At 32.5% G+C, this 18,383-nt stretch overlaps 1 protein-coding gene across 8 annotated transcripts; it reads left to right on the forward strand.

Moving 5' to 3' along the window:
- Positions 1–228: 228 nt before the first annotated feature.
- Positions 229–18,041, forward strand: LOC128181081 (testicular haploid expressed gene protein-like). Of its 8 annotated transcripts, none has more exons than XM_052849338.1 (9): positions 232–347; positions 1,359–1,397; positions 3,509–3,539; positions 7,567–7,665; positions 8,455–8,583; positions 10,660–10,794; positions 12,694–12,735; positions 16,633–16,888; positions 17,065–18,041. In XM_052849338.1, the coding sequence occupies exons 1-9, from the start codon at positions 323–325 to the stop codon at positions 17,353–17,355; spliced, it is 1,047 nt and encodes a 348-aa protein (XP_052705298.1). In that variant the 5' UTR covers positions 232–322; the 3' UTR covers positions 17,356–18,041. The 8 variants fall into 8 exon arrangements, with proteins under 8 accessions (XP_052705303.1, XP_052705304.1, XP_052705298.1 ...); XM_052849342.1 differs by having other exon boundaries at positions 233–347; positions 7,567–7,629; XM_052849343.1 differs by lacking the exon at positions 1,359–1,397 and having other exon boundaries at positions 229–347.
- The last annotated feature ends 342 nt before the right edge of the window (positions 18,042–18,383 follow it).

An 18,383-nucleotide genomic window follows, 5' to 3' on the forward strand; every position in this document is an offset into this window, starting at 1 on the left:
TTGATTATTTTACTTATTAGCAAAATATCAAACTCGTTAAAAGGCCAGGAGAACGTCAGATATTTCGTACTATTCAATCTCTGTAATTAAATATGAATATTTCTTTTTGACATAACATTTTTAAAAAATGAACATGCGACAATGTCCTGAGTGTGGGAAAAATCAACACAGCTTGTACGTGAACAGGGCATTGTTACGTCATGTGACGATGTCAAAGGTCGTTGCTACGCGCTGTTTCAATGGGAGAGTGGCTCACTTTCCCTCTATAGTTCTAAAGCCATGTGTTAAGACTAAAATTCGTATTTAAAGATAGGAAGAAAAAATGGCAGCCGATGTTGGTGTCAGAGGTATGTTAAACTGAGTGAATAAGCTTCGGATATGTATTGGAAAGTTTTAATAGAAGATATATTTCACATTTGTTGTAATCATATGATATGCAGTTGCATGTCATCTTATGTAATATACATGTATATGAACTTTGAACAAATAGAGAATAATAATTTGAATAAATACTTTTGATTCTTGGTGAATCGGCGTCGATATGATATCTTAATTGATTTCGAAAAAAAAATAAGAAAGAAATATAAATGGACGCGTGTATTGAATTCAAACTGAACGAAAACAGCTAGACGTCTAGAATAAACGGATTAAGAAAGTTTAAATGCATTGTTGGATTGTGTAGGTCTGCTTCATTGATCCCCAATGAACTTAATAATGTATACAGGTAAAACTACTGCAGTAATAAACGCTACAAAATCAATAATGCACATAATCCTGCATTTCGGGTTTACAAGTTGGCTGTCGGAAATTAGGCACATACCCTAGTGGCTTTATTTGAACGTCTCATAAAATTTTCAAAACTTTTAAACAAAGGAGGGGAAAAAGTCAAAGAAAATTTTCAAAACAACTAAGAATGCATTTATTGATATGAATCAAATTATTCAGAGTATTTAAAATCAATGTAAGCAGATTGTTAACTAAACATGTTTTAAAAATGTGAGATCTTTTATCTATAAAGACTATATTAATTAAAGGCCCAGCTTCTGATAGGGAGCATTTCTATGATATTTTCATTTATGACCTCTAATTTTTGTTCGATTTTCTATGGTGGAATACTAACTATTACAGTAAAAGTGATAAATCATAAAATAGCAATATTTTAGTTTGCGTAAGCAGAGAAATAACACATATTAATACACAGTCATATCAATATATATATAGCCTTATTATATTTGTAATTAATAGGATACTGATTACTGCCCTGTAATATAATGGTAACAGTGATAATACATGATGTTCAGGTAGAAGTGTTCAAATTTATAAAAAATTATATATTTTTGTATTACGCGCAATTTTAGGTAAACCTCTATATTCACTTGACAAGGAAGACGAAGAAGGTTTGTACGAGTGCAACTTCTTTGAAATGTTTGGTTTTAAATTCCAGAACCTTGCCCTCTTTGATTAATCTTGTATAAATGTTGTAATGGGACTTTCATTGCTTGATTTCTTTTCTTTTCATCATTTTTTCACCAACTTTCCATAAAGTCCACCTGGAAATCCTGATATCTGTTATCGATATCAACAAGTATTGACATCTGTGATTTCTGTGTGTGTGTGTGTGTACTGATTGAAATTAATATTTTTTCGTTAAGAAAATTGCAGGGTTAAATGTACCTGCTTGTGGGCTCCTCTCTGTCCCAGGGTTCCAGCTTCCATCAATTTTTTTTTTTTTTTTTAGTTTTTTGCTTTGTCTGAAAATATGGATGGTCGTGTTGAAAAACTTAACTTTTGCTCCATTGAGTACATGTACTGCATAAATTTTTTCCTGGGTTAATTTTTTTTCAATCTGGTTTGCTGGGAGGGGGTTGGCATATTAATTAAAAACATTTGCATGTAAATTGAACTTTAAAAGGGGGGGGGGGGGTCCAGTCTCCATTGTAAGTAATTTGCCTGGCATTCTTCCAATTGGGTGGAATGAGGAAACATTGTCTCTGCGGGTGCTCCCTTTTCATGACTTTATCCCTCATCATTGACACTTCCCTTGAACCAACATCAATGCCACAAAAGATTTAAATATAACATGTTCAAATTGTTTAATGATCATTGCTAAATAATTTTATTTCGAATTAATAATTATTCTTTGTTAATATGTATGTGTATATTCATGAAAAAATATTAATAATGGCATGCAAAAATAAAGCAGTTAAGAGAGAAAATGACATTCACAGTGATGAGTGGACATACTGTAGTTATGTGGTCAAGGCTATTTAGAGAGGCAGGATAATTTACACCACATACTACATGTACACTGCTGTATATTAGCAATCCTTATTATTTTACAGGTTCATAGCATTGTTTCCAAATTGGGGGGGGGGGGGGGGGCAAATATTACCCCTATATTACCCCTACAAAATATTGAGCCCCCCAGTTTTGAAACCAGAATTAATTGATCATTGCCAGTCTCAGAAGTAATCAGTGTTCAACCTTCTGCTATCAAACAGATGTATTTTTTTCCTGCAAAGAATGCAGAGTGACATAAAAGTGGAGGGTTTGTTAAATTTTCTTTTCTTTTTTTAAATGACTTTAAATTTACACATATCGTATATGTAAATATAAATATTAGAAATGGGCTATTTAAAAAAAAAGTGCTTATAAAGAAAATAATCAGTTTCTTGTTTACTTTCTGGTATTGAGAAAAAGAAATGCTTTTACCCACTTCCAACTTCAAGTGCCTATGCTTTAAAAAAGGGTTGTATATAGACTAGGAGAAAGAAATAAGATCAGTAAGACTTTAAAGATTGTTTACAGGAAGGGATGAATTTAAAAAATAAATGAATTAATTGTTCTCGACAAGTGTTTCTCTTTTGTGTCTCTCTTCAATTGTGTTCAGTCAGTCATGTAATAGAAACAGCACTGGTTGTGCGTGATTTGTGTTGCACATTTTTTGTTACTAATACCACCGCACTATCAATCACTATTCAAACAGCCCCCAGTTTAATATGGTCTATAAAACACACATTTACCACTCAGCAAATTGCTTATCTTGGACTTGTCAGTCTAACACCCTATACAAAATCGCTCCTAGGGTCTATTGTTCACTTATGGCTAGCATCCAAAGTATTTCCATACATTAGTCTTGGTAGACCTTACTTGCAGCTAAATGTTGAGAGCTTGAAAAGTAGAAGTGTTTGGACTATAGGCGATGGGATGCTGACTCAGTGGCACAATGTGGTCCCCGTCCGGTCGGGGCTCGACCCCCCTATTCATAGTGACGGGTTTTTTATTGGATTTGGGGGGTTGGACAGAGGTGGGGGCATCACTAGGTGCATTTATTGATAACAAAGAAAATCCTGTGCATGTAGTTACAATATAACAGAGAAATTAACATACAATTTGTGGCCCAGCCATTTTTTTTCCATATACATCTATCATAAATCATTGTGCTTGACATTACCTTGGATGGAATAAAATGAAGTTTAATGAAAAATTATTTTTTTTAATTCTATAGGTGAATTCGAACGGATAAGGCAATCTGGCAGGTAAGACACAAATTGATTCTTTTGGCATTGGTTTTATGATTTGCTACTTTCCTAGTCAAAGAATATTTATTTTTCAAAAGGTAGTAAATTTGTTTGCTGCAGAGACCCAGGCTTATCTTTTATTAATAGCTGATTTTGATTCATAATTTCTATATATTATAAATGACTGTATATAAGTTTAAAGTATAGAGTTACTACAATAGTTTTAAGAACTAATAGAATCAAAAGCAGCTGGCTTAGGAATTCTAAATTGTCTTCTTCAAAACCTTTCCCTTTTCTTTATGTTTATTTTGTTTACTTTTAAGGCTATTTTTAAGTTGGTTACCCTCCCCCTTTAAATTTGTGTCCACATCTGTGACTTTTAACAACACAAGTAGTCAAGTACTCAAGTGTCATTTCAAATATTATTATTTTGTGAAGAATTTCTTTTTCTTTTGCTGTTGATTTAAATCATCAAATGTTTTCTTTGATTGTTCATGTGGGATATGAAGGTAATTAAGCATTTAAAGAAGTTTATACCCATTATAAATGAAGTTTGGGAGAGGTATATTGGAATCATTACTGTTAAGCAAAAAAATTTGGCGCATATATATTTTAGCACAAATGCAAGTGCTAATTCATTTGCAGAATTAAATTTTGGCGCATGCACCTTTTATTTTTAAAAAGGTTAAATAAAATGTTCTTGTTTGATCAACGGTAACATCCAAATTTAATTCCATGTTCACTCAAACATGTGAACACAACAACTTTGATTTCTAACGTCTCGCGTATATAGGAAACTCTTGTTTAATAGTAAAATCTAATGTACTTCAATGAACATTTAAATTTGTGGATCAACTTAAAAACGAAATCCACGAAAACTGGTATTCAACGAATATTGATGAATCCACAATAGCTAGTTTGACAGTAATGTCCATCTGTCTTTCCCTCTGAACTCAGATGAGGGTCCAGAGACGATCAGGCCAGGTCACAGATACATGTATTGACCAGATAAAGGTTGAAAGAGGCCCGGCAGTTGGTTTGAGTACTTCTTGGACAGTTGTAGTTTTTGAAATGATTACTTGTAACTTTCATAGATTGCCTAAGTGAACCTCCAAAGAAAGCCTTTTACTAGTTATACTAATTTACATCTCTCTCTCTGAACCTAATATAGATTTTTCATCTTACATGAGTAAAAGTGCATTAAAATACTGTATTAATGATCAAAATTTTATCAGTTGAGCAGTTATATATTTGTTTTCACTTTTTCCTGAAATAAGGGAGGTTTATATACTTATTGCTGATGACTCTGGCTGTAAGTAGTTCATACATTGTCACAAAAATTATTTTCTTATTGAAATAACAGGGTTGGATCAGGGTCAGTCATTTGTAATCTCAGATGAAAGATTTAACGAACAAATAGGTTACCATTTTTTTCTTCTTCAGAAAACGAGAGCAAATGTTACAAAATATATAATAAAGTTAAGAAAAGTAGTGCTAATTCTGATATATTAAATGTTGGTTGTATTCAGAATAAGATTAGGACAAGATTGATTTGTGATGCTTTTACAACCAGAGAAATGTTGCCCTCAGTTTATATCCCTCAGTACCCTGTTCAATGTTGCCTACAGTTTATATCCCTCAGTACCCTGTTCAATGCACTGTGCATGTCATGCTCTAAAGTACTGTAGGTTGTATTGGAGTTAACAAGAGCATGACATGTAAATATGTCTTTTTCCAGTCAGTGCGACAAGTTCTTGCATTCATACATTTCATGTGTTAAATTCCTTTTGTTCAAGGCTTTACAATCAGTCAACTAATTCAAAAGCATGTCTTATCCAATATATTTAATCGCAGAATGTCAACTGGTTTAAATTGCATCTAATGTCTAATCAAACCTTGCATGGGATCATTGTAAAGATTAATCAATTGCACAAATTCAATAAATTAAATGGGGTTTTGTTCTTGTGGGTAAATGCTTTTGCCTATAATAATGCTGATTGATATATTTATACTGCATCTCATATTGACTTTAATAATATAGTTCAAACTTTTTCAAGGAGGAAACCTTTTTCATAGGGACTCACTGTTTCTAGAGAAAAACAATATGAGCTTCTGAGAGAGAGAGAGAGAGAGAGAGAGAGAGAGAGAGAGAGAGAGAGAGAGAGAGAGAGAGAGAGAGAGAGAGAGAGAGAGAGTTGTTCCTGCATGTTCTTGTAAATTATCATTTACAATTCATTCATCATAACTGGAAGATGATATCTAATTAGAAAAACTAACTAGAATACTTTTTAATGAAAATATTGATTATATTTTTAAAAGCCTCTTGGCATTCATTCATCATTAAAATACCTCCTGTGGCACATAAGTTTATCAATGGACTTGAATTAAGTCCTGTCAGCTATACAGAATTAGAAGGTAGAATACCCATACCAAGACAGTCAAATAAGTTACAGTGTTATTAGCATGGGCACTATGGAGGGGTATATGATTCCAGAGTTTGTTCAATCTGATAGTTTATATCAACAGGACTTAATCATTGGGTGAGTTGATTACTTTTCAATAAAAAAAGAATTTACTGTATTTATTATACTCCACATAATAAAACAATTTGATGATTTTTTTAACAAGCCCAAAAATATGTTTTAATCATAAACATCTGTGTTTGTGTGCGTGGGTGGGTGGGGGTTGCTTCAAATTTCCAAAGGATCGGGTGGGGGAATAACTAAATGCATTAATTTTGGGAAGAAATGACTAAGGATTGAAATTTGAATTATATTGCTATTATTATGTATCTGTGTACACAAAATGTCCAAGATTTCTGACACCATTCATGGGATTAATGATGATTTCGGTCAGTAGAAACCTTAAATGTGTTTATTAAAAATTTTTGATTTTTATCACAACATATAGTGAAACTACAGTTTTGTTTTTAATTTTTTCTCTCGAGACCATAGTAACTGTCATTCATTTCAGATATGTGACTTTAAAGTACTTTACTTCTGTTTGCTTTCAAATATTATCTTGGAAGAGGATTGATTCATCATTGTTTGGATCAGAACTAAAATTCTTAAAAGACAATCAACTTTTAATTCCTGATCATTAGTGATTACAGGACTATAGATGTCGTGATTCATTCAGATTACATGTATTTGTATCCACATGAGCATATTGTACGAAAAACTCCTACAGTTTTCGAGATAGGAAGTTGTAGTTTTGCAGATCAATTGTACACATATCAGAGATGTGCATAGAGCTCATTTCAAAATGCTGTCAATTTTCCCACTTGGTGACAATCTTGTTTTCGTCAAAAGCTCGTTATAAATCCAGGCGTCAATCGCTTCCCTGGCATCAAAGTAATGCCACCAAAACTCCCATGCCTACGACCCCATTAGAGCTAGCTGGTTCGCTTTTTCTCTCTCTCTCTCTCTTTTTGACATATATTTGAATAAAGTCATTCCAAGCATAAGAATAATTTCAAATATTAGTTGTATATACGGTCTAAGGGAAAAAATAGTTTTTTTGATCTGCAGTACACAATTTTTAATGCAAATGCACTGATTCAAGTGCATGCGCTGTTGTGGCGGGGGCATGTCTTTGATGCTGGCGAAGCGACCGGCCGACTGAGTCTAGCGAGCTGCTGACATAAACTTTGACTCTCATCAAGTGGGAAAATTGACAGTAAATTTTGAAACGAGTTCTATTACTTGGATTTTGATTTTTGATAATTTATGAAAAAAACCCAGCTGTCAAACTTTTTTTGGCAAAATACTGCATATTGAGTTGTACCCAATTACTCTGGATAGGTAGTGCTTATCAATTCAGGGTTGAGAAATGGATTATAGATACTTTTCACACAAAAGAAAACCCAGTTTGCTGTCACATTTACAGGTTGTTTTCTCTTGTTTTACATTGTCAAGATATTTTGTACAGGGTATATGACTCCATAAAGCTGATTTTATTATGGCTATTGTTGCTCAGGTGAGTGATGTGGTCAACAGAACCCTACACATTAAATACCATTGTATTTTTTTTATTATCTTCACAGGGAAAGATTAATGGAACTCTCTCGACCAAAGGATATTAAAATTGGATACTTCACCAATGTTGGGCAAGTATTATGGAATTCCACTTCAAACATATTATGGTATTCATATTTTTTTATTAGTAAACTTTTTCAATGAACTAAACTAAATTATTTGCTAAATTAAGACATAGCTGCATAATTAATTATGACCACTCTGTTAAAGAAACGTAGATTCTCTTGTGGTTCAGGTAAGGTATGTGATGAGGCCGGGCTTTGATCTCACAAGTTTTACATTGTTATTAAACTACAAAACCAGGCAAAATGAATTACTGAAGTCAGTTGGTCCTTGATGTAAATTTTGACATCTTATCTGAAAAAAGTGGTATATAGTTTAACTGCAGGAAACGGAACCTGATTACCACTATAGATATATGGCATGATAAATTAGAACATTGTTAATTCAAGATTTTCCCTTTTATAAAAAACCAATGTTACAGTACCATACCATAAATATATGAAAAAGGCAATTTGAAAGAACTAACTTTGGTTTTCAAGCAGTTGAGGGCGTGCATGGTCAAACAAGATTTAAAATTCATGCATTTTTAATTAGGGTTGGCATTTCAACACTGATAATTTATTGTAAAATGTTGAGTTCCATCTGGAGTTTAAGAGTTATTCATGAAAGGTTTGTCAGAAAATGCCTGCTGGATCAAATTTAGGCAATTACCAGAGTCCTTAGAGAAGGGTTTGGACAAAGTATACTCCATTTGATTTTATACCATAAGAACTTTTATCTGATCCTTTGAATTGCCTTTTGCAATGAAATATGTTCTAGTCAATAAACAAGATAATGATCATATTGCAAAAAAAAAAAATTATCATGTCTACAAATTTCATTTCTTATATTAGTCCCAATGTTATGTGGGGAACCCAAGAGATGCTTTGGCCTCTTAACCCTAATATCCAAAAGGCAAGCGAGAGGGTAGAACAGCTTGCCACACCTAAAAAGGATTTCTCCACTGTGGACTCAAAGGGAAGGTATGTAATGATGTTTATTATTGATAACTAATTTAATTTTTTACATCCTACATATCTGTATTTTGACATGTTTCTAGTACATGTACTTTGGTTTTCTCTTTGATATATAGAATTAAATTCTGCAGAGAATTTTATAAATCTTTTTAATATGTAAATAGGAGAAATTGTGTATAGAAGTACATTACATAACCATGAAATTTTGATTCCATAACTGTTATTCTATACAAATAAATCACAAGTGGAAAAGTTACCAAGCTATCTAATTGTAAAAAAGGAAACATATACTTGAAATATTTTAGCTTACTGGTGATCACATATTTCAAGATCATGATTGGAAATATATATTCAATTATATTGAATTATAGTCATATACATCTCCATCTCTCTCTCTCTCTCTCTCTCTCTCTATCTCATTTAATACTAAATCAATTAGATCAAGTAGTCATTAAATGTACGGGGCAACTCTTACACAATGTGTAGGTGTGCATACAAGAAAATGTCAATTCAAGTATTTTCTGAGAATTTTAGATTGAAGCCATTGTATAATGTATTCTAGCTTGCTAATTATGTCCTCCTTCGAAGAAGGGAGGGCATATTGCTTTGCTGCTGTCCATTTGTCTGTTGGTCGGTACAACAATTGTTTCCGATCATTTTCTTCGCCGAGGTTGCATGTATTGAAATGAAATTTGGTATACACATTAATCATAGGTATTAAAAGTTCGATTTGGGGTATGATCGAGCAATTTTGAACAGAGTTATGCCCCTTTGACGTAGAAAAATTTCAATATTATTTGCAGTTTCCGTTCATTTTCTTTGTGGATGTTTCCAAGGGAGGGGGGCATAATTAAGTGTTTCACAAACATCTCTTGTTTTTTCTTTCGTTTAAACTACTTGAACAAAGTAAAGTTATATATATTTATATGTATCTTGTATTATTACATGTATTAACTTTGTTTTTTGAACAATACTTAAACAATACATATATAAAGACATGATATTAATGATTCAGAAATAAAACTGAAGAAAAGAATTTAAAATTACCAAATATACTATTGTAAGTTAAACTCATAAAACTATTTTAGTGCTGATTAAAAAATCAGATTTTGTATTATATTTTTTATGTTTTCTACAGATTCTATAATCAACCACAGTGTGCTACAAATTAAGCTAATCATGATATACATGATCTTTCCTCTCGCTTGATTGAACTTCTGTACAGTAACAATTTAGTAATCTGACAAATGACCTATGCATTGATAAAGTAAAGTATTTAAACTAATGCGACATAGTAAATGACCATAACATTAAGATTTTAATAAGTAAAATCCTGCATGCATGTTTAATCCTAATACCCTGATCCACTCGGAGTAAAATGACTCCAACTGCTGTTAGCAACAATGTAACCCGGTGCCCTTTCTACTAGTCATGAAAAAAATATGAAGAAGTATGGAGTTCAATAAAACAACTTTTAGCTAAAGGAGAGGAGCAATATGAGTTCTCCAGATGAGGAGGAGGAGGAATTTCGGTGTCTTTATGAGAAATATAAAGATTTGATTGATAATCCTAGTTCAGGTGTTACAAGGTCTTACAAACTTAAAAAAGACTACAAGTTTGTGTATGGAAGGAACTCTCAAATGTTTTCAAAAGGATTATATTATCTTCGAAAGTAGGTAAAAAAAAGTTGCTCTAAATTTTGTTTACAAGGATCCATTCACCAATATGGGGAATCTTCCACATACTTGACTAATAAAATTTTTTTTTCTGCAATGCTCTCAAACTTAAATTCATGCCCCTATGAAAATCCAAAGAAAATATTCAATTGTTTTAAATAAATCATAATTTCACAGTTACATGTAGGTGACTACATGTAGGTATTGGGTCTAATATATGTTGCTAGATATTGTTTATCTAAGGTGAGCAATGGCTTTTAATCTCGTGAAGAAACTTATTGAAACTCTTCTTTACTGTTTCTTTTTACTTACCGGTATATTTGAAGATGTTTTATTTACATCGTTGAATACAATTAGAATTATTCATTAATTTGATTATTCTTGCATTGCTTGCTTTCTTTTTCAGGCCGTTATTTTTATACAGCTGTGGGAGGCCTTCACAGATATGGGATGCACCACCTAGGACCCAGCAAGAAGCATCTCAGAGAGTGCAGCTCCTAGCTAATCCCAAAGCTTTCCATTCTGGCTATAAGGAAGATAGGTGTGTTACTCTTTTATTTCTCCGGAATATGTCATCTTTCTAGATGCAAAATCTAGAAAGAATATGTAATGGTAGCTAAAGAGGGCTTGATGGTTGTGGCCATTTTTAGACTGTATTAATCTCCTTTGGAAGAAGAGCTTTATAATGGTAAATACCCAAATATAAAAGATAAGATAATTTGGATTTTTTTATACTAAATACAGTAAAACTTTGTTACCTTGAACTAGATGGGACTGTTTAAAAACTTCGAAATATCCAAGTATTCAAAATATCAAGGGTAAAATACTTTTAAAAAAGTGGTTGGGAATTATAATATAGCATTAAATGATTTATTTTTGACGCCGTCGTGTCAATAACTGCCGTCAGGTGAGCAGACAAATTGAATAACGCGCGTTAGCGCGTTATGATAATTTGTCTGTTCACCTGACGGCAGTTATTGACACGACGACGTCAAAAATAAATCATTTAATGCTTATATTTACATTCCGTTACTGAAGAAATCAATTGTTTACTTAAATAAATCGATATTAAGTGCAGATCACGGAGGGAGTGAATAAGTAACAGCAAGAACAGCTGTTTTGTAAAACCGGTTTAAACTGGTTTTCACATAGACTGTTGAGATGAGATCGACGAGCATGAAAATATAATCCATGATAAATAACTCTTGAAATGTTGCTTTTTACAATAAAGTCAACTTTTTTGTCGAATAATTATAAAACATGGTGTTTTGACAACATTCATGAAATACATTTTTTAACCGATAACATAGAAATCACTGTTTGAGAACTACTTATGTAAATTACTCGTAAATTCATACGCAGTGAATAGGTGTTGCATTTAGAGGCATTTAACCATCACGGAATTTAATGGAAAAACACAGTAGAATGTAAATATATCACTTTGACATATCCACCGTATTCAAGATATCATTTGAGATATCAAAGTTCAACTGTAGTAGTTTATAGCTAAACAAATAAAATCTTAAAAGTTAAAGGCAGATCTAATGGTTAATTTGTTTACCTATCCAGCCTCCTTCATGATATGGCCTTCAATTGATCAAAGAATAATTATTTTATCGCCTCCCTAGAATTTAACACTTACAGAGGCACAACTGATGAATTCGGAATACATACATTCTGTACATCCCTGGTCAGTCTGTAAATGTCATCCTTTCGCTATTTCAATATTCCCACAACTATTGTATTTTAAGCCTGAAATGGATACTTGTTAAACCAAACAGGTCAATCAGAAATGACTACTGCAATAGTAATGGTTTGCAATTTGCGTAACACATAAGCATCTAATGTTATAAAACAATATATATAAGACCAAAAGAAGAGGTATACCTCACAAACACTTTCACTATATGCATTTTGGGGTACCGGTAAATTAATTAACTTCCTTTAAAAACAAGTGTTTACCAATTAGTTGTCCATGTTCTTGTGTGCCCTGAAATAAAAAGAATTTTATAGTATAATATTAATAAGTACAATGTCCTATTCAGTCTATCTGTTCTGTGGTCATGAATATCTTTATATAGTAAAGGTTGGTAAATTTTTCCAAAAAATTGTCATAAAGATCGCATAGAAAAAAAAAGTAGACAAAGAAATTAAAACTTATGAAGCCGAGACTTTTGCAGCTCTTGGAACATTCAATTAGTTACCAGCAAACACCAATTCATAATAGGCCCACAAACAATGGAAAATATAAGCATCAACACAGTAACAAATATATAAGTGAAAAAGAAAGGTCAGATAAAGACTTTCCCTTGGATTCGTTTTAAAAATACTTCTTCCACAAAACAACTGAATTGATTAACATACGCTTCATTTCATATTGATGAACAATAATCCTTCAAATGTACAGAAAAATTGAAATATCATAATTTTCTCCTAACAGGATTGTCTTTGGACCAGATGAAATTCTGAAACTGTTCCCAAAGTTTGTATTTTTATAAGAAATAATTCTACTTATGTATCACTAATGCTTTTTACCTTTTAACATGCAGTTTCCCTGATATTGGATTATTTAATTCTTTATTTCTTTTTATATTATTTCTGATTTTCAACTTATATTTTGTTTTATTTGTACTCCATCTGTCTGTCATTTCATAATAAATGTCTGTCCAATATCACTTGCCCCCCAATAAATTTTTTTTTCTTTTTTTCGCGGTTACCTTGAGCTAATCTCCTAGGAAAACAATGCGGAAGTCACTAAAAAAAACATCTCTGTGTAAAATCCTTATCCTCATCCTTCCCCTTTTTCCAGTCTGGTCCATACATGTACCTCACCATGCAGTTTCCAGTAAGAAAGTGTGACAATCGACTTAAAATCTACCTATATTTCTTTCATTTCAAAATGCCTATCATCTTTATGTCCTATCCTACTCCCCTTTGAGATGCATGCGTTGTCACCATTTCATTGATATCTTTTTTTGATTTAGGATAATCAAACTGTCAAAAACTGAAGTTTATTTTCACTTGGAAGACAGAAATGTTAATAATTGATCGTAATCGAAACCTGACATATTGAATTACAAAGAAAAAACTCATGAACAAATGTCATGTACTAGTCATCAGTCAGGATTATATATAGCTCATCTGGACTAAAGTGCATGATTTAATTATAGTCCATAGTATAAAAAGTGGCATTAACTGGTATGGTTGATGATTATTTAACATGTTTTACATTTCTGTACATGTATCATGGCAAGGAATTTTTTAGCTGTATGATATATTATGTAAAATAAGGTAAATTGATTTCTATCCAGATCTTTGGAAAAGTCAAGTCAGAAAATTATGGCAGTGTGAATTGCATTCACATGCATATCTTTATTTGCATGAAATTTATTTGATTAAATTTGTTTGTTTGAAATTGAGTTGAACATAAGGCTGTCCAAAGCTTATTATCCCCTCGTGCAACTTGTTGCGAGGGGGATATAGCATCGCTGCTGTGCGTGTGTGTGTATGTATGTATGTGTGTGTGTGTGTGTGTGTGTGTGTCTCCATTGTCAGCTCTTTAGCAAAATTCCAAGAAAACATTCCAATGAATATTCATCAAACTTTGTACACTTCTTTGGCATGGTGAAAGGACAAACCCTATTGATTTCCAAGTCAATTGATTCAATACTTTTTAAATTATCGTAAAACAGTAAAGTTAAAACATTGGAGGGTTAGATTATTGCCCGTAGGTAAAAGTTGAAGCGGGCAAGAAATTAAAGTCATCCGATCAACATCGAAACAAGCAGTCGACTTTCTGACAAATTTTCCCGTATTACTTATAATTGAACTAGTCCAAAATTCAGAGGAGACTTTGACAGATATCGCACATTTATCACGCGAAAATTGTTTCATATGTGACAAACCACAAGCAACAGAATTGTCCATCAGAGCAAACATCTTCAGCTACCTTTCATAGAGTATACAGACCATTTATGTATGCTTCTATAAAAATGAATGTCACTTAATGAATTAAAATTATTTAACTTTAAAGCATATGTGTACATGTGTTGAGTTTCTGCAAGGAATAGGAAAACTGTGCAACCACGTACATGTAACCCCCCCCCCCCCCTCTTCCCCCAACTTATACACCACAAAGCTTGGGAATTAGGATAAAATAGATATGAAGTCAAAGTGGTATTTAGAAATACTTGTGTCATATTTATTTTGATCTGATAAATTTTAATCTGAAAAATTTACATGTATTTTCCTAAATAATGCATTTTCCCCTACAACAAGTCATGTTGCGAGGGGATGCTCCACTTTGCGGTGCCCTTGTTCTTTGTTTTTAATGTCACCTCCAAGATACAAAACCTAGCTACAAGGGATGGAAATGAAATGGATTTAAACTAACAATATTTTCAAACAGTTAAAAGATATTTAACTGCATTTTCTGCAGAAAAAATCTGGTTATTGAAACGGTGAAAATGGAGGGCAAGTCGATGCCCAAAGGGTACTTCTTTTGTACTAATAAGTTTTCTTACAGTTTTTAAGAAAGAAAATTTTTGTTTTGCAGATCAAGTGTACATATCAGAGATGTGCAAATTAATTCGAAGTATTAGTAATTCATTGAAACAAAGTGTAAAATAACAGATCAACAATTTTTAGAGTATGATCTGGATATAGTGCACATTCTAAATAATTAATTAACATAAATGATAAAACAATGATATAAACAAACTATTTACTATTATATAAATAGTGCCTGTTTGGAAGGGTAACAGTTGAAATTGACACCCCAAGGAAACTATTGTCAACCGACGCGAAGCGGAGGTTGACAATGGTTTTTGAGGGGTGTCAATTTCAACTGTTATCCTCCCAAACAGGCACTATTTATTTTATTTTACTGAATGTCTTAATTTTAGAGAATTTTTTACTGCCTTTATATAGAAATAAGTAAACGTGAATTATACGGTGAACCATACGCGCATAGTTTACGCGCATGTAACAATTCGTTGTGTTACCCGTTGCCAAGTGTGTTGCTAACGCTGAGGGTAATAGAATGGATTATTAACTGCGTCTAAACCAATCGGATTTCAGTATTTAACATGAAAGTATAATAATAGTTTAGTGCTTAATGGCTGTGAGGATTTTACATCCTATTTGTTTTTGCTCAGCAGACAGATTGGATACTTCTATACTTCTAATGGCGGGTCCTGGTTGTTCAATTCTTAGTATTCTGGATAATCTTCAATATCAACAGTGTGGCTTCAATGTGTCCAGGAAACTTGGAAATTTGATTATTGACCAACATATTTTTTAAAAATTGACTTTGAGTTCATATGTTTAATAAGGTATAAAGTTTGGATAGGTTTTCATAAAACTTGACCTTATATGTGTACTTTAAAAAATGCATAAAAAATTGCAAAATGGATAATATCAAACTATAATCTTTATCAACCTCAAACCATTTAGTTATTCATATAAATTCATAATATGAAATAAAGCATATAACATGATAAAAAGATGCAAACTTAAAAGCAACTAATAAACTGAATGAAGTATCCAAGACTTGTCTCTTAAAGGAGCATGGTCACGATATTTTTTTTAAAAATTCTACTTTCCATTTTTAATGTTTACAATTATAATTAACACAAGGTATTTCTACTGGTTAGCCAAAATATTTCGGTCAGATACAAAGCTTGCATTTCTTGGTATTTAAACTATGCTCTTGCCATATTTTTGTTTACATAAGTTGTAAATACTAATATCTTGCCTCCTGCTAAATTGTAAGAAGATCATTGGCGTACAGCAGTCACGTGGAGACCATGTATATTCCATAAATAGTCTGTACTAAATATTAATCCTTTTGAGCATTAATTATGACGTCATTTTAGAGCACTATGATGTCAGGTTCCGTACTCAAATTGAAACTTGTAATATTATTATTTTAAATTTATTGACTTTTTAACATTAAAACAAACTTTTAAGGCATTTGGTAAGATATACGGTAATCGTTACATGGGTTGTAGTTGACCTTATATGGTTTATACATGGTCAGTAAATTCAATATGGGACGAGAATGTATTCAATAAGCAACCTACATGTAGATGTGGACAAAAAACATAGAGGTGCTTGGAATTATGAGCTCTGTATCTCGCTTATAACTTGACAACTGGCATTAGAATTTTGGCTGACCATTGAAAATACTTCAGTTAAGCATTGTAAATTTTAAAATTGAGGAGAAAAAATCATGACCATACATGTCCCTTTATAATGCTAACAACATATGTCTTAGTAATGTTTTAAAAGTGTCTTTAATCTTTAACCCATTATTGGCATTGTCCTTTTATATCTTAATTCAGTATTTATTTAATTGCATTTTGGGTACACATTGCAGGAGCCAATTTTTCTATAGCTGTGGTAGGAACAGTCCAATCTGGACAGTCACACAGGGGGCAAAGTCAGCTGGAGAGAGACCCCGGACAAACCAGTTAGCCACCCACAGGAATCCTGTAAGAGAGTTCCAGCCAGCTAGACAAATAGAAACCATCATTCCTGGGCCAGCTCTCAGTGCGTCTGCCTCAGAACGACTACAGACACTTGCCACACCTAAAAATCGCTCAGAAGGCCCTTTTAGAGACCCAAAATGGCCTGTATGACTTTTTACAAATCCAAATTAAGTAAAAAAGTTTCCTGTATTTAAACCCCAAACCATCAAAGTACAAGTGTTAATTGGAAATGATTGAGACTTTTACAATAAAAACCGCAGATCTTAAGTCATTTCCACTGAACTATGTTTGTACATAATGAAATGTTATCTATCGCACAGGTGACTCCAGCAGCTAAGAATGCCAGTGCCAAGGCCAGGAGTCAAGAGCTTGCAAGACCTAAAGGAACAACTGATGGATACATGCTTCCAAAAGATGAGATGTGGCCAATTTCCAAAGCAGCGAAGCGAGCCACAGCATCAGGTCGTGTAGGCGAATTATCCAAACCAGTTGTTCGAGCATCAATGGATCATGTGCAATTTAATCCTGATGCATTTGTAGTAAAAGAAACTGCCCTAAAAGGGGTTATTCCAAAAAGAGTCTTCGACTTGGCTAATCCATCATCAAGATAAATTATTATGTTATTTATTAAGCTATATGTGATTACCAAACAGTATTATTAAATTGTGTTTTGTTTTTTCTTTGTTGGATATGGGATTTTCCAAACATTTATACAAAATATTGCTCAATACCCAAATATCATGTAACGAAATTAAAAAATCATTTTGGTAAGTTGTAAAAATACTGTCAAATACAGGTAATGATTGTAATTTATTATGATTTATAGAGAGAGAGACAAACAAGGATTAATTTCTGTTCTTGATAATTTGATATACATCTCAACTTACTAAACAATACATAGTTAATGACCAACCATATTATTGTATTTGAGAGTATTTTTATGATTTATTAAAACAGATTTACTGTTTTTATATAAGAAAGTTGATCTTTTGATTAGAGTTTTAGTGTATGTGTATACTGTGTTCAGTGTTTTACTATTGTGCATGTTTATCTTCTAATTTTTCACGGTTGCTCTTTGGTCTCGTTTTTGACTCAGTGATTTGGTACCTCACTCTCATTAAAAAAAATAAACTGTAAGATCAGATATCTTTTCTACTGTAGCCACTAATATAGCCATCACTCTCAGCAACAACAAAAAATTGCCTACAGTCAGTGTTGTGATCAATTATGAATTCTTTTGATGATTTAATCAGTGTGTTTACTTATGTTGTAAATTAAAAAGTGAAAAAACATCAAAGATTAAGCTTGTTTTTTATGCCTCGCCATGAAATGGCAGGTTATTCTTTTAGCAAATAAGATGGAAGTCAAGTAATGTATAGTTTGTCCATATATTGATTCAAACAAATTTGCGATGAAAATTGGGTACTTAATTATGCAGATTATTCCGTTGAGCCTAAGAGGCAAGTCGATGTGTTATCTTTCAAACACTAGGAAAGTCTTAGGATCTTTGCTTTGCAAAATACTGTGTATTCATTTGCATGAACGGCGCTACGCCATTGGCTGCAAATGTGCACATGTATACATTCCATGGAAATATCTATATGATAAATATCTCTAAAACTAACATATACATGTACTT

The sequence above is a fragment of the Crassostrea angulata genome, chromosome 4 (assembly GCF_025612915.1).
Source record: "Crassostrea angulata isolate pt1a10 chromosome 4, ASM2561291v2, whole genome shotgun sequence".
NCBI classification, from domain to species: domain Eukaryota; kingdom Metazoa; phylum Mollusca; class Bivalvia; order Ostreida; family Ostreidae; genus Magallana; species Magallana angulata.

Coding starts and splice junctions, on each gene's coding strand:
- LOC128181081 (XM_052849337.1), top strand. CDS start 3,208: ATGCTGACTCAGTGGCACAATGTGGTCCCCGTCCGGTCGGGGCTCGAC. Junction 10,795..12,693: donor TCTGGCTATAAGGAAGATAG/GTGTGTTACTCT, acceptor TTCTCCTAACAG/GATTGTCTTTGGACCAGATG. Junction 16,889..17,064: donor TTAGAGACCCAAAATGGCCT/GTATGACTTTTT, acceptor TCTATCGCACAG/GTGACTCCAGCAGCTAAGAA.